The sequence below is a fragment of the Arachis duranensis genome, chromosome 10 (genome assembly GCF_000817695.3).
Source record: "Arachis duranensis cultivar V14167 chromosome 10, aradu.V14167.gnm2.J7QH, whole genome shotgun sequence".
Taxonomy (NCBI): domain Eukaryota; kingdom Viridiplantae; phylum Streptophyta; class Magnoliopsida; order Fabales; family Fabaceae; genus Arachis; species Arachis duranensis.
Window position 1 is genome coordinate 98,936,977 of NC_029781.3, and position 19,525 is coordinate 98,956,501.

Below are 19,525 nucleotides of genomic sequence, written 5' to 3' on the forward strand. Positions count from 1 at the left end.
GTAAACACAATATTCAGATTTCTTTTCACACTCCTTTAACTTTTTTTTTCTTTTTTTTTTCTCTTTTGAGTTCTTCTATTTCACCCTAATTTTCCTTCTCTTCATATCCAACCTCACACAACAGAGTTAACGAGAGTTGCTCTGCTTCGTTTACAACTCTTTATTATGGTGTGGTAAGTGTGGATCCAGAAACAGAGGCCCCAATCACGAGATTGGATTTGAAAGGTTAACATCTCAGAAATTCTGCCAAAAAAAAGTGTAAGCAAAGGGATGAATCCTGTACCAGAGCCAACAGTGACAAATTCGATTGGAATTTTGATATTCAAAGAATTACAAACCTAGTGAATCAACTACAGTCTATGACTACTCGCACAAATGTGAGTCCAATTTCAGATCCGGTGAGTCCTTACTTCTTGCATTCTGGAGAAAGTCCAGAAACTCCTTTAATTTTTATAATTCTTGGACCTAATAACTACCACGCCTGGGAAACAGCGATGTTGCGAGCTCTTATGTCTAAGAATAAGTGGCAGTTTGTTGATGGATCTATACCTAAACCAGCAAGAGAAGATCTATTGTTTAGTGTTTGGGAAAGATGCAATATGTAACTTTTTTATTATTATTAGCACAATCTTACAAACAGAATTTTTTAAGTTTTTCAAATGAAAATAAGATCAAACATAAAATTTAACACAATACTAAAATTAAAAATAAAAATAATACTTAAAGACCGGAAAATAGATAATTGAAGGTTGTGGTAGGCTTAGAGAAGGGGGGTTGAATCTATGCCTTCCTTTTAAGTTACTGTTATGAACCTTTTTAAACAAAATTACAATTCTGATTCTGTTTGAACTCCGCAGCGGAAATTTACGAGACAATTTATTTTTGTCTCATGAATATCAGAAAACAAAACTTAGCAGAGAAGAGAAAAGAGAACATCAGCATATATCCTGGTTCGGTTGCCTTGTGCTATGCAACCTACATCCAGTCTCCTCCACAATTATGGAGGAATTTCACTATAGTTAACAGAATTACATACACCAATTTCACTCACAAGTTCTATTCTAACTTGACATTGGTTATGCTAACTCCTAACTATTCACCCTTAGTGCTAACCCAACTAAGAAAGGGATACCAAACAGGTACAAGATACAAGACACTTAGCTAACCTAAAGAAATATGAAAATAACTCTAGGCTTTTCTCTCAAGTGTATCTCTCAGCCTTTTTCACTCATGGCTTTTTCTTAAGCTTTCTCACTTTGCCTTTTCTCTCAAGAAATTACAGAAAGATAAGCTTAGAAAAGTACATTACAATCAGTAAAACATGAAGGAGATTGACTTCATCAACAGCCTCTAAGCTATGTGAAAAACCAGCTTTGCAAACCTCTGAATTTGTTTGTCAGTGTTGGCAGAATGCTTCTTTGATAGAGAGCATTGTCCAAGTAGAGGAACTTCACAGGGAATACTTCACAGAACTCAACTTCTCAAACTCTGGTTTTCTCTCCTTAGTCCTGAATGAACAGAAAAACTTCTTTTTAACTCCTTGCATGTTGCTGGGTCCTTCTTCCAAGGTCAACATCTTGAGCCTTGAGCTTCACCAACCACAGATTCACTTTTTCTCCTTAATCCTCAGAGTAGAAACTTTCCTTCTGACTTTTCCAACTTGTCCGAAAGCCAAGAAGGAGTAACCGAAATTGTCTTCCAATAGTCAACCAAATCTGAACCATAGAGATGCAACTTGGTCCCCAAGAATCTCTTGTGGCCGTGGATTTGAAACAGAATAGGGCAGAGAACCACTTTCCCTTGAATGCCATTTTCAGATATTACAGAGCGCTGGGAAGAAGGGATGAAGATCTGATGCATGCAAGATGAGATGGATTACCTTTCTTAAGCTTGATTTAGCTTGGAGTTACTGTTTTAGCTTCTGTGCTTCAAGCTTCACTCTCTCTCTCTTGCTTCTTTGGTCACTAGCTTATGGATGAAGATTTTTCTCTCTTTCTCTTTCTTACTTTTCTGATGCTATGATTTGACTTGATTATAGAAGTGTACGTTGCTGTGGTGAGAGCAAGTGAGAGGGAATGAAAGCTTCTATCTTGTATGAGAAGCTTTGTGGGATGGATACGGGCTTGGATCCGATTTTCGTTAAGCCACCCGTTTGACCCATTGGATCCTTTGACTTTGATTCTCTTGGGCTGTGCTTGATTACTTATCCATCAGCCTTGCTATATCATTTTCATACCATTTGGGCTGCTTGAGATTTTGTTGGCCTGCAATATGAAATAAATAATTAGCAACATATACTTATTAACACTTAACACTAATTATTTATTTTGCCCAAAAATAATGTTTGTCATCACTAATTAATTTAGTTAATTTCTTAACTCAACAATAATCAAAGAACAAGAATAATTAAGGAATTGAAAGAACAAGACTAAAATAAATGAAGAACAAATGAAAACAATAAACAACTCCCAATATTTATATGCATTTGTATTTTATTATTTTCTGGATCATGACCTTCATACTTTCTAGTTCATCAATCACAAAACTAACACTCGTCCCTATTGCAGAAAAATTTGATAAAGAAAATTTTACTACGTAGCGTTACCATGCATGCCTTACAATTCAGAGTTTGAGTTTAGATTTTCATCTTGATTGGCTAATGCTCCGACACTTTTTGGGCCGATTCCAAAATCTATCACTGATACTATTAATGATGCTACATATTTGTAGAATTTTCTAGATTTTTCATGATCTTATTTCATAAAAATAAATATTTAGATATTATGATAGAGAAGTCTAGAAGTTAAGTAAATAAATTAAGTACTAGAAATATCTAAGATTAATATCTAAAAATATCTAGATTAATATTTAGAAATATCTAAGATTTGGAATTATCTAGAATCAACTTATGGAGTCTATAAATAGGCCATCATGAAATTCATTATAACTAACTAACAAAGATATCAAATTCCATTAGCTTTTGTACTCTCTCAAACCATTTATTCAAACTACTTGTTCATCAAAACTATCCTTGTTACAATATTCAAGTTTATAATACACTAAACCAACATCAAACTGTTTTATAAAACTAACAGTGGCATGAGAACTATGTTCGATCATCTATTGGGTATAGAATATTTTTTCCTAACCTATCAACTATACATATCCATTACATTATAATCCATTAAAAAATAAATTTTTTCCATAACTATGACTATCTCAACCATCAATATTCATGTACCCATATTATCAAAAGATAATTATGAGGTCTGATATTTTTAAATAAAAATCTTTCTACAAACACAAGACTTGTGAAATGTTGTCCACGAAAGATTCATCATGTCAGAGAATTACGTAACACTTTTTTGTTGTAGAAAAGAAAAAATTGAAGAAAGAGCAACAAAAAAATCATCAGCTAAAAAAGTGTGAAAAAACTTGAAGCAAGAGTTTAGAGGTGAAATAAAGGTACGCATAGTCCTCCTCCAATCTCTGAGGAAGCAATATGCAAATATTAAAATGAAAGATTTTGAGAAAATAAAAAGTTATTATACAAGATTAACGAGTTTAGTAACTGAAATGAAAACTTAGGAGAGGACTTTTTTGATAAAAAGATAATGAAAAAAATACCCATTAGTTTGCCTTCCATATTTGATCTTAAAGTATCTACAATTGAGAAAACTAAAGATTTATCAACGCTAGCGCTAACAAAGTTAATAAGCTCACTACACATTTTTGAACAAAGACTAATAAGTCAAAATAATAAAGATTCAATAACAAATACATTTCAGTCTAAGATAAATATAAAATATTAGAATCTAAATAAAAAAGAAAGAGGAAAAAGACAAGCAAATTCTAGAAGTTCAGACACTTCTAAAAAAATAGAAAATAAAACTGAAGATAGAAAATAATATTCTTCTTGTGGCATATGCAAGAAAATTAACCACCTAGAGAAGGATTATTGGCACCGTAAGAAATCACAGTACTGTAATTGTAAAAGGTTTGGACATATGGAGAAAGATTGCAAGATGAAGATCAATCATCACACAAACTTCTCTAAAAAAAAAGCGAGAGAAGAGTACCTATTCTATGTATCATCACAAGAAGAGTGCTTATTCTATGTATCTCGATAGTGGTTGCAGTAATCACATGATAGGTGATCAAAGTCTATTCAGTGACATCAATAAATTTGTTTGATCTGGTATCAAACTTGGAGATGAAACAATCGTGCAGACAAATGGCAAAGGTACAATCATTGTCCACACTAAGATAGGTACTAAGAATATTCATGATGTTCTATTAGTTCCTAAACTAACATAGAATCTATTTAGTATTGGCCAAATGCTAGAAAAAGACTACGTATTGCACTTTGAAGAAGACTCATGCACCATAAATGAAAAAAAAAAACTAAAAAACTTCTAGTAATAATCAAAATGAAAAACAGGAGCTTTCCACTCAAATGAAATTATATCATAGAAACTGCATTAAAGACACAAGAAGATAATTCATGATTGTAGCATCGAAAATTTAGCCATTTTCATTTTCATGGATTAAAGCTGCTATATCAAAAGCAACTAATGAGAGATCTACCAAAAATTATAAAGATTAATCAACCTTGCGAAAGATGTTTACTTGACAAACAACATCGCCAACCATTTTCTTCTGGAAGAGCTTAGCGAGAGCCAAAGAAATGCTTGAATTAGTTCACACTGACGTTTGTGGTTCGATGAAGACTCTATAACTCAATAACAATAGGTACTTCATTATCTTCATCGATGATTATACTAGAATGAAATGGGTACACTCCTACATGAAAAATTAGAGATTTTTGACATCTTCAAAAAATTCAAGCAACATGTGAAAAAGCAAAGTGGTCGTAGCATCACGGTACTTCATAGCGATAGAGGAACTAAATACACTTCTAAAGAATTTAATAAATTCTGCGAAAAAGAGGGTGTTAAGCGTCAACTCATAGTGGGATATATTTCTGAGCAAAATGAAGTATCTGAGAGGGAAAATAGAACAATGATGGAGATGGCACGCTCGATCCTCAAGAAAAAAAAATTGCCAAACATCTTCTAGGCAGAATCTGTTTATACAACAGTATATCTACTAAATTGTTGTCCCGTTAAGACAGTAGAAAATAAAACTCCAACTAAGAGTCTTTAAATGCATATACTATGTCCACATTCCCACAAAAAAAAGCTCGATGAGAAGATAGAAAAAAGAATTTTCTTTGGATATAGTACACAATCAAAAAAATATCGTGTGTATAACTTGCAAACAAAGAAACTCATAATTAGTCGAGACGTGGAGTTTGACAACAATGTTTCATGGAACTAGGAAGATAAAAAGTCGAGAAAGAAAATATTGAAGTATCATAGCAATTACCTACAAGACTAGAAGAACAAGAACGTGAAAAAACAAGCACAATTACTCCAACAGTAGAAGCAACCACTGATTCTCCTCCAAGAAAAACTAAATCTCTGCAAGATGTATATGAAACATGTAATTTTACCAAGATCGAGCCTACAAGCTTTGAAGAAGCAAAAAAGTAAGAAGAATGGAAAAATAACATGGAAGAATAAATTAAGATGATTGAGAAGAACAATATATGGGAACGGGTAAATCACCCTTCAAATAAAGATATCATTGGAGTCAAATGGGTATACAAGACTAAGCTCAATCTCGATGAATTTATTCAGAAGCATAAAACAAGACTTCTAGCTAAAGAATATACACAAATTGCTCGCCTAGATATAATAGGGGCGCTCATTGCACTAACCGCACAAAAACAATAAAAAAAATCTTTCAACTGGATATAAAATCTGCCTTTTTAAATAGAGAACTGATGGAAGAACAAATTTAGAGTTAGGTCAAACCTTTCCTAAAGTTTGAGAGGCGGCGAGTTGAGAGGGTAATTGGGGGATATTAGAAATATAAGTGATAAAGGTTAACAGAAATTACAAAATCAAGATCAAGATTAAGTAGTTAAGTCAGTTTCTTGATCTCAAAATTTTTGTGTATACATAACTCTACATATATAAAACAAGAAAGTACAAAATAAACAACACCAATAATAATAGAGAATGGATTTTTTTAATTATTTTTAATTTTTTAATAAAATGTGATATCTCACTTTATATTTTTTAAGTGAAACTAAAAAAAATATATAAAAAAATATTAAATAATAAAAAATTTTATTTTATTAAATAATTAAAAAAATTAAAAAAATCCACTCCCATAGTAATAATAATCTTAATACTCATTTACTTCTACTTTTTCTCTTTAATAATTTGGACTTGGTTCTTATTTCTCTCTTAAGTTAATCATCACCTTTTAATTACATATAGTTATTAAAACAATTATTAAATTTAAAGGGAATATAAAAGAACCAAGATTTAGGTGCAGAGAGTGAGCTTTTGAATTTTGATATTTTTAAGGAACGGTGAAAACAATGGGCGGCACAATAAAAGGGGAACGACCCCTTTTCCATTGCACGAATGCCACGTAACCATTCTCCACTGCCAGCTGGACTCACTGGCACGTTTCCTCTTATCACTTGTCATTCACGGAACTCATTTTCACCGACCCTGTCATTATATCATTACTCCTCACTTCAATATATCTGAAACTCTCTCACTTTCTTTCTCTCTGCTTCATAACAACAATGCAAAACCCAACCCAAAAGCCTTTGTTTTTTTCTCTCTCTCTCTCCTTCTTCTTAAACCTTTCTTTCTCTACATTTTTTATGCCTTGCCCTTGAGTGTTTGTTTTGTGCTTTCTTTCCCTTCTTTTGTCTGGACAGAATTGCCCCTGCTGGAAGCTGAAAATTACTGAAGGCTTTTGCTGTTGCAACTTTCTGCAAGCAAAGTTAGTTGCTTTCTATCTTTTCGCTTGTTGAATTTGCTGTTCATTTTATCAATTGCATGCAGGGAAGTGTTTCTCTCAAAAGATTTGGGGTTTTCAACTTCTTCTGATCCATTTTTCGTTTTTGGTTTCCTTTCTGAAAAAAAAAAAAGGAGAATGGAGGGTGTTTTAGTAAATTTAGAGAATTAGAGTGCGGTTTGTTGTGAAATCTAGTGATGGATCATTTGGATTTTTTGTCTATTTAGTAAGGGATTCTTGTGTAACTGACTGTGCTGTGTGTAATGAACATGTTGAAGAATTTTGTTCTGTAATGTAGCTTGATTTGCATTTGTTATGTACTGTTGAGCTGTTGCTACTATGGTTAATTTATCTTCTTTTGTTTGTTAACTGCTTTTATAGATGAGATGCGGAATTTGGGGAATTTTTTGAGCTCCTAGGTGCTTGAATTTGGAAGAAATTTTTAAGGCTAATCTTGGTTGAAGTGCTGTTGCTTGAATTGAACTGAACTGAAATGAATTGAATTGAACAACTCCCTCTCTTCGAAGCTCCGTTATCGATCGAGTTTTCCTTGTAAGTGTCCGCGCCGATATCCTATTCCGCATTTGAATTTGTGTAGAAGATTTTGTTTCCTTTTCTTGAATCAACTTTAGAGTACTTTATGAAGATTCCTGATAAGGTGAATTCTTAATGTATGGACTAAATTCTTTTACCTGAACAATTAAGTATGGGTTCTCTTAGTTTCCAATTCTCCATGATGTAACTAGTTAAGAAATTTGGTTTCTAGGTTGTCAAATTATGAATAACCTAAAGCATGACAAATAAGAGTTGTTATAAACTAATAACTTAAAAATCTTCGAGTTTTCACAGGTGTTGAAAATGATTCTGACAAAGCAATATAGGTGTGTACACTCAGCTAGTTGTCAATGCATCAAGGGGCATTTAAGTGAAGATGTGTTATTCTTGGTTTTTCATCGTTTGAATTGGAACCCCAAGCTAATTGCCACTCTGTCATGTGTGTGCAAATGGTTCGATGATCTTGCGAAGCGAGTACTGTGGAAGGAGTTTTGTCGAACAAGAGCTCCTAAGATGATGCTTGATCTGCAATCAAGCGGAAGCCATAGTATTGACGGAAACTGGAGGCCCCTAGGGAAGCTGCTTACATACTGTTCCGGATGCAAGAGAGGTGGTTTGTTCAAAAACATTCAGATCCCCGGTCACTTTGTATATCGGACTAGGTTTTCTAGAACATCAGGAAAGAGCTTTCTTTTACCACAGTGCAGAAATGATGTTTTATATGTGTCTGATCCTTGCGAACATCTTGACCAAGGTGAAGAAGGGGATTTAGGATTCTTCCGTGGAATTTTCAAGTCTTTTGCGACCTCGAATGTAAGGAGGATGCTTAATAACAAGGGTGCCAGGCTTCATCCAACAGAGTTTTGCCCCTATTGTAAGGCAAAGTTGTGGAGCATGCTGCAGGCTAACATGATCCCGCAAAGTGCTAGTTGCAGGTTGGGTTCATATGAAGATTGCATCGAGTATTATGTTTGCCTTAATGGGCACATGCTTGGGATCTGCACCCTGTTACCATTATCTGAATCAGAAGAGGCATCTGAGAAGGACTAAGATTGTAATGATTCTCAGGTATTTTCTCATACCTAAAAATAATGAGTTTTTCTTATGTTTAGTTTTCGTTTCTCTTTTCTAATAATTTCTATATAAAAACTGAATGTTAAGATTGAAAATCTTTTTTGGAATTTTCGGCAACTGGCTTCATTAAAACTTAAACTGAGCTAAACAGCTAAATATTTTTTCATAGGTTATCTAGTTGATTAAAATCCTCAACTAAGCTTATAGAAAATTGTGATCCAGTATTGAATACTGAGCACCCAAAATCCATTTGTCTCCAACTTAATTTTGGTGTGCCTGAATAGTGGTTGTTTTAATTTTGTTATTTGCAATTTGTGTATAAAATCCCCGTAGTTTGACTCCTCAAAAATTCCCTACAGGATAGAGTATGGGGGATCAATTAAGTCTTGACTTCTCTAAAGATAATTTCTTGGTACATTCAAGTAAAATCATGTTAAAAGCAAGATGCCAATTCCTCCTTTTATTATCACACATGTTAACAGAAACCACTTTATAGAATCAAGAACAAAGCCTGTTCGTCCTTTAGGGATGCTTGATAGTTCATGATTTTAGTATGGTACATATGGACAAGATACTTGGTAGTTTGAGAGGAGTCTTCACAAGTGGAAGTCAAGAAGCTTCTTCTATATGTTACCAGAGAGTAGGAAGCAAAGTTTCAAGGAGAAATTATTGCGTTCTTATGGGAGCACTTAGTGTGTGTTTGGATTTCAGTTTGTAAACGGGAGTTTGCATAAAAGTGATTTTGCAAACTTGTTTTTGATGAAAAGTAAGTTTGTGTTAACGTGATTTATGTTTGGCAATCTTTATATCAAAATTGATTATAGTAAAATGAATGTTGTTTGGATTATACTATTCAAAATCACTCTTAGGTGAAAAATGACTAAAATAGACATCAATTAAAATATTATTTTTTATATTATTCTATTATTTTACTTTAAATATTTGAATAAATCTTATTATTAATTCATTTTATAATAAAGTTAATATTTATTTACTAAATTAAAATAACATATAAAAATTGACAAAATATATTTTAATACATAAAAACACTAATAAATATTAAATTAAAAGATAAAACACTAATGAAATACATAAAAAAATATCTTATACAAAATTAGTACATAAGAATACTATTATTTCTACTGCATGTGATTAATAATTTGATCCCTAATCGAGTTTCGAACACGATCCATTTCTGCAGAAGAGCCTAATGGTTAGAGTTTGATATGAGCTTTCACCAACATAACTATTATCTTCTCCATCAAGAATGTTTGCATGTTCATATTGATTAAACTCAGTATCTGTTTCAGAATGTCTTCTAATAAAATTATGAATAGCCATTGTTGCACACCTAAAATTTCTTGCACCCATAAATAACCTGTTTGTTCACTAGTTCTGCATGGTTTTTTGCACAAATAATTGACTGCATATTAACCAATTAATGCAGAAATATTTTCAATTTCATCTATTTCTTCTTCTATAATGGAAAGTAATTTTGATTTTTCATGTTGTTCTTTTTCATATTCTTTAAGCAAATATTCCATGTTCATTCCAAATTAATTAACAAAAAATAAGTCCTACATAAAAATATAAATAAATTCTTATCAATACCAAGCTAAGAAATAAATTATAATGTCAAACAAAAAGAAAAGATTTTATAATGTCAAACAAAAAGAAAAGATTTTATAATTTATTTTAGTTCCGTGAGTACTCTTTAATTTAGTATATTTTGGATTATAAATTTTTATTATTTATGATTCTTTTGTTAGTTATAGTTACTATATAATAAAAACAAATAAAGTACAATAAAAATAAAAAACAAAAACAAAAAAATCATACAAACATAATATATAATAATTCAACCAACAATATATATCATATGAACAAAAAAATTATAATAAAAAGTAAATAAAATTTATATGAATATAATCAAATAAAAAAAATAAAAAATTTATACATAACAAAAATATAGTACAATAAAGGATAGAAAAATAATTTATATAAACAAAAAATAATAAAAATTAATAAAAATAAAATTTATATCAACAATAGTTGTCATATAAATAAAAAAATACAATAAAAATATAACAATAGAAAATTAAAAAAATAACATCAGAACACTAAAAAAATAATATGAAACAAAACAATGTGAAAGCACTTCTAGATTAGAGATTCCAAAAAATTGCCAAACAAAACAATGTGGCGTTCAAGACGTTCAAACGAGCTTTTTGTTCTCCAACGTGAATCCCAAGCTTTTTGTTCTCCAACGTGAATCCCAAACACACCCTTAATATTTAGGTTGATTATCCTCCATCTATTAATATAATAACTTTCAAATGAAAATACAATTCTTACCATAAAGAAGAACACTGATATCTCGATAGATGGAGCGTAATCCACCAAAGTGCTCTACGAGTATGCAATAATTTCTCAAGAGTAGAAGAATACGCTGAAAGGTGTACGAATGCTTGGATTGCCTACTTTTACTCTGAAGTCCTCACAATATGATATTTCTTCAATTATTTTGAACAGATTGGCATTCCCTATTCACATGATGTACTGGTTTGAACGCACTTCTGGAATACTCATCGGGTAAAAATTTCTGGTCAAATATGCCATTATATGAATTAAATTTAAACCATTGAGTTTGATTGATGCTGCTGCTGTGTCAACACATGCTGGCATTTTCCTACAAAGGATAGATAGTGTATGAACAAAATTTTCAACAATGAATCAAAATATCGGCTTTGTTACTGTGAACAATGTTTGTTGATGTGTGAATATCTGTAGTACCCGGCTGGTAGATTTGGTTGTTCTTTAATTCATAATTGTTACGCATCATTCTCATTCCTCTTACTCTGCTAACCCAACCATCGTTATGAGGAGTTAGGTATATTCTTAGGCTTCATATTCTTTGTTTTGACGCGCAGCTTTAAATTATGAGAAAATGTGAGTCAATGATTACCAGACAAGATTCTAGTAGCCTTTCAATGATTACCAACATAATTCAAAAGGCCAATTTGCTATTGTGGAACAAACTCCCATTTTATCCACCATTGATGTGGGTGGGTGACTTGTTCATTTGATTTCTTAATGTCTCAAGTCTAAACTAGATCTAACACTGGCTGCCGCCGCATTTGTTGCTGGACCTTGTTCGATAACAACAACAACCATGTTGACGCTTCTTTCTCACGTTGCCTGCGTTGAACCTTTATCAAGTATTCATGCTTAAACGAGTTATTAAAATTATATAAATCAAAACAGCTGTTTAGACTCCGACGCAAGTGCACACTAATAACGCATATCACTCCTACATGTGTTTCGTTAAGTTCACAAAGAGTTGAATTGTAACACTTGGCTGTCCTAAATGGATTGGAAAGGAAAAGGTAATTGATTCGTTTCGACTGATTTCAAGCCTTCAAGGGGAAGCGAAAATGGTGGATGGTCATAGAGAACGACTTTGTAACCTTCACATTAAATAGATTAAAATAGGTGATTTGCTTAACAAGTTGCAGTAAATTTTCTACTCAGTTTCTTCGTCGTCCTTTCCAAAGTCCAACCCAGAAATTGTCATCCTTCCAATGTTAACTGCACAATGGAAATCACCAAACGAAATGTGTGATGAAAGAATGAAAGAGGAATCATTTAAACAATGCAGAACTTGTGAAAGGAAATGTCTTAAACTGATACTGCTATTTGAAAGTGGCGATTTAACATTTCAAAAGAATGCAAGGTTCCTTCATTTGCAAGATAACCTTACAAAACTCTATCAGGAAGCCATGTGTCAGGATGCAAATACATGCCATGAAGGTAGCATCAAAATATCCTCACACGGATTAGGGTACAGGGTTTATGATATAAATTTCTGTTAACAAAATTGATTCCAAGAAGAGAAATGCCATAGTTGATTTAACAGCAGAAAAAGTATGGCATTGTCCCCCTGCCCTTTTTCTTCAATTTGGTATGCACAAAAATGAAAATAACCGAAACATGGAAATGGCAAGGAATGCACCACATATTATAAAAGGTCTGGCAATTACCAAGAACGCAGTCAAATATAATCAAAATGAGTTTATCAGGATGATATTAAATATAAATATGCAGATATATTTAAACCTGGCACAACATAAACCAAGCTCCGCTCCTTCATAAAACAAACAGGAAACTACTACTAGGTGAGATTCACATTGACATACCAACGGCGTCCAGCCCCATTAATTTCGGCATGAACTGTCTTATGTGGTCTTCGGCTGCTTTATCAGCTTTCAATGTCTGGCACTCGAAAAAAACCATGATTCTTTTCTTCCCATTATTCTGTCCAACCATACCTGTGACATCCTTCTCCCAACTGTTACAAGGTGAATGCAAAACAATGAATTGAAGATGTCATCATGTAATACTCATCAAAATGAATGGAAACCTCGATTTGTAAATGTAAAGAATGTCTAGAAGAGAAACCCCATTCATAGAATCTAACTATAGTTAATCCTAGTAGAGTCCAATAATTCCTGCACTATACTCTAGAACAAATACCAACACGATTACCCGATTAAGAAAATTCACTTTCATCTTAATACCGTTATTCTAGCTGTTTACCATAAAAATTTTACTGATTAGGTATCAAATATGATTAAAAAAAAAGACCCTGGTAGTATATAATGTAAAGATCACAATGCCTTACCCATGAGCATGATCAATGCTATTGAACCGAGCAGCATCATGACCTTTGCACTCGACAATAGTAACTTGTTCTTTCTTTGTCTGTTTCAACAAAACCAAACAGGCAATGAAGTGCATGATGAACAGCTAAAGATAAACAAGACAGAAGTCATGGTTAGTACATTGAAATCTGTGATTGTAAGCTTGATGAGGCGATAATCCTCACCCCTACTGCATTCCCTTTCACAAGGCAATTCTTTCGCCGTAGAAAAAATTGGAAAAGAGAAACACATAAGTAATCATATTAAATGGAGAAAACCGAGAATGTACATAAAAAAAATCCTATAGATTCACATAGGACCATGAGAAAGTAATCAACATAAAATAAATCAACAAGGTGTAAAATAAATCCAACTCAACATCTTTTGCGATTCTGGGAAGAGTTACTCGTTGGAGGGAGGATAATGAAAGCTGTAAGCTGTGTTTAAAGTTTAAGTTTGACAATTTTAATAAGAAGCAAGTAATTCAGCTTAGGTTCAATGATATACAATCTAAAACAGAACAAATAACAAAACTCCGCTGTCAAAACACGCTATCCGTTTGCCTAAAGCGCATTTAGAAAGAAAATTTCCAATGATAATCCCCAATCCAGTGAAGAGAAAGGCAGACTAATCACCAACACTGGCTCTATGTCTATGAAAGGGTGCAATTGATTTAGACCCTGCATTTATCTCATGGCATGATCTAGGTCTGTGCCTCATTTTTCATCAAAGCAAACTCAAATGATATTAGATTAACGAGCGGTTTGCTGTAAAGCATTTGGCATTTCATAGAGTTTAGGGAAGAGCTGCACCCGAATCGTGTAATGTAGACAGCCTAACCTATTGCAAACATTAGTGGCTCTACTGCTTGAACTTCTGACTTCATAGACAACTCAACCGTTACTTCATGGTTACTTGAAACCCAGTGATAATTGCAAACACACAAAGAAATTCAATTTGCTAGCACTAGAGGAAACTATTAAAGTATCACTTTTTGGTTTATATTCTAACTAATATTCAATAGTACCTAAACTCAAATTTCAGTCTTCCTAAACACATTCACAAAATTGAAAATTACTTCAAAAAGAAATAATTAAAAAAAATTATAGATAATAATATACCAGAGCCATGAAGACCATAGCAGATAGAATGGGGAAGTTGGATGAAGTGTCCCGATAAAGAACCACTTGGTAACAATGCTATTGATGCCATTCCTTCCATCTCCTCCATCTTCTCTTCTCTCTCCTCTGCCACAAAATTTTAACCTAAAAATAAGTGACGGAAAAATTGGGAAGCGAATTCAAACCAATAAAGTTTGGATTTTTAATATTATCAACAGCTCATGATCAAAGATCAAATTTTAAAATAAGAGGAAAAAAATAACACACTGACCCATTGGGCAGTTAAGTTGGTTATGTTGAATGACACAGTGACAGTGCAAACTGTGAAAGCGAAAGGAAGAGAAGCTTGGTCCTCGGAGAAGAAACTGAATGATGGAAAACGAAAGCGACTCAAAGTAGCGGCATCAGTTATTAGCCACCGATTGCCGCTTTGTGGCGTCCCTGTTTCTCTCACCTTTACAGTTTACGACTTCTCGTTTAAGTGTTTAACCCTCCTCTCAATGATGAACAACTAATTTTGTGCTAAATCATTAAAAATATATTTTTTAAAAAGAAAAATGATAGAAGATTTTGCTAAAATAAACATTTTTAATTTATCCATATCAATCATCTTATCAGGTGAGATTTAAAGGGTCCGAGAAGAACTTGGTATTATAAGATTGAATCCTTTTTTTACTATAAGAAATTTTTGTAGATCCTATCTGTGCTATATTCTCATAAGCAGGATCTCCTAAAAATAAAGATAAACAAGAACATACTTAATGATACTAGATAAGGAAGAAAAAAATAACACTAGCCAAGCTTTCAGAGAAAGAAAAAAAATTTAAAACATTTTTGTAAAGAAAGTGGATATATTACGATGTTTGTTGAGATCTGAATACAACTAAGGTGAACTCCTCTTTTTATAAAGGTCTTTGGACGATAGCAATATCTTGCAGAATTTAAACAAGCCTATTATATAATGCCAACTGAAAGATAAGGATAAGCCTTATCTCTTCCTGACTTTTCCTAGACAAGTGATAGAGTTCACTTTATTTTAGTGCCCTTAATAATTGAACATAGTGGGGACATTTGTCTTCATAAATAGATGGCTTAAAATAGTTTTCTGGAAGGGTCCTATCACCGTTTGAGAAGGATGATGTGACATCACAAGCCAAATTGACAGTTCTAAAATCCATATCAGGGTTTTGTAAATAGGTAAGTGGATCTTTAGTGTACCCTTCATTAGGATTTTGGACATCTTGTAAATATAGGTCATATCGGTCTGAATTTGAGCCTTCAGTATCATTGGGTATTTCTGCATCAATCCTGGTTGGGTTGGGTGGCAAGGCATATAATCTAGCTCTTAGATCTTCAGAATTAAGATCTTCATTATTTGGGAGATGTCTGGATGTGCTAGGCTGATAAGGAGAATTCTATCTTAATATCGGAGTGTGCAAAGAGTACTGTCCAAATTGGTTAATCATTCTTGAGGTTATGAATCTGGACCGAAACCTTTGGAGTATAATTGGCAGAACATTTGATCTGAACGAGAGTCCTTCAATTACACCTTTATCTCCATATATTTGACAAAGGTATTTGGCCAAGGCATTCAAGACTGACTTTTCATCTGTAGGCCATATGGTAGAGTATCCAACAATATCAATCCTGTTCATGGTATGTGGGTTACCACCAGTAAAGTAACTTCTCTATAAGATGACAAAATAACAGAATTTTTGTTTTACCTGAGAAGGTTTGTCCCACAGTTGATGGCGGTCAAACATGTTGTATAACATTCATCTCCATGCATCAAGTGGAGCATACATAGAGAATAATCAAATCAAGTGGAATTGTGCTTGAGTGCTATTACACAAGATATGGTATATGAAAAAGATTGACACTATGATGACACATGTATATATGAAAGACAGAGCTAAGATATACCACATCATTTCTTCTGGTACAGGTCCTTGGATTATTGGGATAGTGCAAAAAGGGGTATCCATGTTGAAGTACCTTGGGTTTGGATGAATTTGGGTTATGACAAGAAGCTGATGTAACCAATAGAACAGGGTTTGTCTGGCTAGGCAGTCTATTTGAAATTCTGGTTAAGGTCTTGCTTTGAGGGGAAAATGGCCAATCTTTTTCTATATGGGCCCCTGTGAAGCGAGCAATTAGGAAATGGAACGGTGTATGGAGAATTGTGTGTACTCATGGTGTAAATGTAAAGAACAGGTTTTGGGATTGGTTTTTTGGTCGGCCTAGATAGGAAATCAGCAATTATGTTTTGGTGTCCCTTTATGTGTTTTATCTCAAATTTATAAAGGAAAAACCAGTCTTTTCATTGCAAAAGTTAAGAGTCTGGCAGAATCTTTTTCTTGATTTCCAGCATTGATGGGAAAGAGGTGTTATCCATCTCCACAGTGAAATGATAAGAACTGAGGTGAAAATTGAATTTTTCTATCTCGCGTTTAACATCAAGGATTTCTTTGTAAGTGGCATGGTAGTGTTTTTCTAATTCTTTGAATTGTCCGCTAGCATGCGCACAGTAGTGTCTTGTCCCATCAATTTCTTCAAATAACACAACTTCCCAGAATTCATTACTAGTATCTGTCTGTAATATCCTTTTTTCTATGCTAGGAATCTTTGGAAGAGGGGGGTCTTGTGCTATATTCTTCAGGGTTTTGACAACTGTGGTTTGTTCAAGTCTCCATGGTGGAGGTTTCTTTTACAAGAGTTTTGACAGCTGGCCGGTGTATCTGGTCACATCTGGTATAAAGTCTCTGATGTAGTTTTCAATTTTCAAGAATTGTTGGACCTGTTTGACTGTCATGCTTTCGTCAAGGAAATGAATTAATTCTTTAGCAATATGATTCCATGGTTGAAAAAATCCGTCTTCGAAGACTATTCTGCGGAACTCAATTTTTGTTTGAGCAAGGGAGCTCTTTTTTTATGATAGCATGATTCCCCAATCTCTAATTATTTGAGTGAATTGGGCCAGGAGTGCCTTATAGGCTTCATTGTTCTTTGAGAACAGTAGGATGTCATCAATGTAAATGAGTGTGGAATGTAAAATGGGCTCAAAGATTTTGATCATCGTTTTTTGGAAGAGAGATGGGCCCACTTTGAGTCCGAATGGCATTACTATCCACTGATATTGGGCTTCAAGAATACAAAAGGCTGTCTTATATCTATCTTCAGGATGAAGCTCTATTTTGCCAAAAACCAGCTTTTAGATCAAATTTGCTGAATATTTTTGCTCCATTTAGTCTTTGTGTAATAACTGGGATTCTTGATAGAAAAAATTTGTCGTCTTGCAAAAAGAATTGAGTGTCTTGTAATCAATAACAAGCCTCTTTTTTCCTCTATTTTGCTCAGCCTTTTTTTCAACATAAAAGGCTTGACATACCCAGTTAGAATTGGTTGGTTCAATGAGTTCTTGAACAAGAAGAGCTGCACATTCAACACTTGCCAACCTGAGATCTTCAAGATTCATCCCTGAGTGTGTGGTCCTTGTTGGGTTGATGTCCTCATTCTTTTTAAAAGGAAGGCAAACATAAAAATCTGAAATCTTTCACAAAGGTGCATAGTGGTTGAATTGATCATGACTGTCACAACAAGCATTAAGGAGTTATTGCTGGACCTCCTTGTATTCATCTGGAGCTTCCTGGATTTCAAGGATGCTTTGTATTCCTATGAAAGGCAAGAACTGCCTTTTGTAACTTAGGCCAGTGGATTTAATATGTATCCCATGGGTTTGAAAAAAGGCATCAAATCCAAACAGGACATCTTTTTCTGGGAGTTAACTTCCTAATACCTTGAGTCAAGTGGTCTGGCCTGCAAATATTTCCAATCTAATAGGTTTTTTGGAAATTAGATTAATGGTGAAGGCTTCGTTGTTGGCCGCTGAAAACCTCTTATGGAAAGGCGCCCACATTTCTTTAGGTAAGACATGTGGCTTTAGGACAGTGGCACAAGATCCAATATCCATCAGTGTAACAACTTTCAGTGGTTTGTCATAGATGGACGTTTTGATCTTTAAGTAGAAATGAAGTCGGGGAGTACCATCAATCTGCTTCATTCCTAAAGACCCAAGATATCCAAGTTCCTCTTTTGGGATTTTTGATGCTTTAGGAATTCTTGTGGTGACAAAAGCTATTGTAAAGATTGATCTCTTTGGTGAGAAATCATCCTCTGAACTGCTTTCTTTTGAGTCAGAGTCTAGAAAAACATATTGGGTATCACCATCTTTGTCTTCTTGCTCTTTAAGTACTGATTCAAGATCTTCTTCATCTTTTATGGAGGCTGCATCCGTCAAAGATTGAAGCATTTTTATTTCTTTCTTTGTCTTGTTGGGACATGATTTAGCAAAGTGACCATATTTTCCGCAAATGAAGCATTTGTTTGACTTTTTGTTATGGAGGTTTTTTCTTTTAAAATAGCAAAAAGATCTTTTCTTTCTTCTGCCCCTTTTGAATGTCTTCTGTCAAAATGTTCTGGATTGTTGCTGCCAATGTGTCTTCTTTTTGGCTTAAATTCACAGATGCTAGGTTCTTTGTATTTGACCTTCAAGTAGGATTTACTATATGCTCATTTGAGTTTGCCTGAATTTTGATTGAGCCATTTGAATATCTATTGTTATTCACATAGTTTATCCAAGGCAGCTAGAGCCAGTTGGTATATCTCTCCAATGGTGGTGGTAGCTACTTCTTTACAAAGAGTCATCATCATCCATTGTAGTTCTGGTTGGAGTTCATCTGGCAAGGATGCCATGAAGACTTGTTTGAGTGGTGGATTATTATTTCTTCTAAGGGGATAATATTTAGCAGCCATCCTTTGGTAATATTTTTCTAAGTCCTTTCTATTGAGTGAGCAGCACTTCATTTCAAAATACTCTTGAGAATTTCTGGTGTAGTATCCCCAAAAACTGAGGAGAAGTACTATTGATGAGTTGGAGTCCTTCATACTCAAAAAGGTTGTTAACCCATTCTCGGAGGTTGCCAGTCATCCGATTTATGAAATCTACAAGGACTTGTCTGCTTGAAAGATTTGGATTAGTCATGTTGGTTTCAATCCAAGCACCAAATTCATTTAACCTTTCTCTGTATCTCGAAGGCGGAATATCATCAAAGGTAAACCATTTGTTGGAAGTTTTTACTTCAGAAGATCCTATCTGTGGAGGATTAATTGAAGTTGTTGGTTCATCCTTTT

General features: G+C 33.7%; 2 protein-coding genes across 3 annotated transcripts; one reads left to right on the forward strand and one right to left on the reverse strand.

Annotated features, from left to right (window-relative positions):
* The first annotated feature begins 6,655 nt into the window (after positions 1-6,655).
* LOC107471186 (EID1-like F-box protein 2) lies at positions 6,656-11,355 on the forward strand. The gene is made up of 4 exons (XM_016090624.3): positions 6,656-6,870; positions 7,267-7,437; positions 7,735-8,508; positions 11,047-11,355. The coding sequence occupies exon 3, from the start codon at positions 7,744-7,746 to the stop codon at positions 8,488-8,490; it is 747 nt and encodes a 248-aa protein (XP_015946110.1). The 5' UTR covers positions 6,656-6,870; positions 7,267-7,437; positions 7,735-7,743; the 3' UTR covers positions 8,491-8,508; positions 11,047-11,355.
* Positions 11,356-11,735: 380 nt separating this feature from the next.
* Positions 11,736-14,834, reverse strand: LOC107471187 (uncharacterized). Of its 2 annotated transcripts, none has more exons than XM_016090626.3 (6): positions 14,607-14,834; positions 14,336-14,461; positions 13,356-13,429; positions 13,196-13,275; positions 12,711-12,862; positions 11,736-12,102 (listed from the first exon to the last, which is right to left on the reverse strand). In XM_016090626.3, the coding sequence occupies exons 1-6, from the start codon at positions 14,608-14,610 to the stop codon at positions 12,038-12,040; spliced, it is 501 nt and encodes a 166-aa protein (XP_015946112.1). In that variant the 5' UTR covers positions 14,611-14,834; the 3' UTR covers positions 11,736-12,037. The 2 variants fall into 2 exon arrangements, with proteins under 2 accessions (XP_015946112.1, XP_015946113.1); XM_016090627.3 differs by having other exon boundaries at positions 14,336-14,479.
* Positions 14,835-19,525: the final 4,691 nt, after the last annotated feature.

What these genes read in the sequence shown, in the direction of transcription:
- LOC107471186 (XM_016090624.3), top strand. Translation starts at nt 7,744, where the DNA reads ATGATTCTGACAAAGCAATATAGGTGTGTACACTCAGCTAGTTGTCAA.
- LOC107471187 (XM_016090626.3), bottom strand. An exon ending in CTATGGTCTTCATGGCTCTG is followed by an intron (nt 13,430 to 14,335) that starts GTATATTATTAT and finishes CTACGGCGAAAG; the next exon opens with AATTGCCTTGTGAAAGGGAA. An exon ending in TTACAATCACAGATTTCAAT is followed by an intron (nt 13,276 to 13,355) that starts GTACTAACCATG and finishes TTGTTGAAACAG; the next exon opens with ACAAAGAAAGAACAAGTTAC.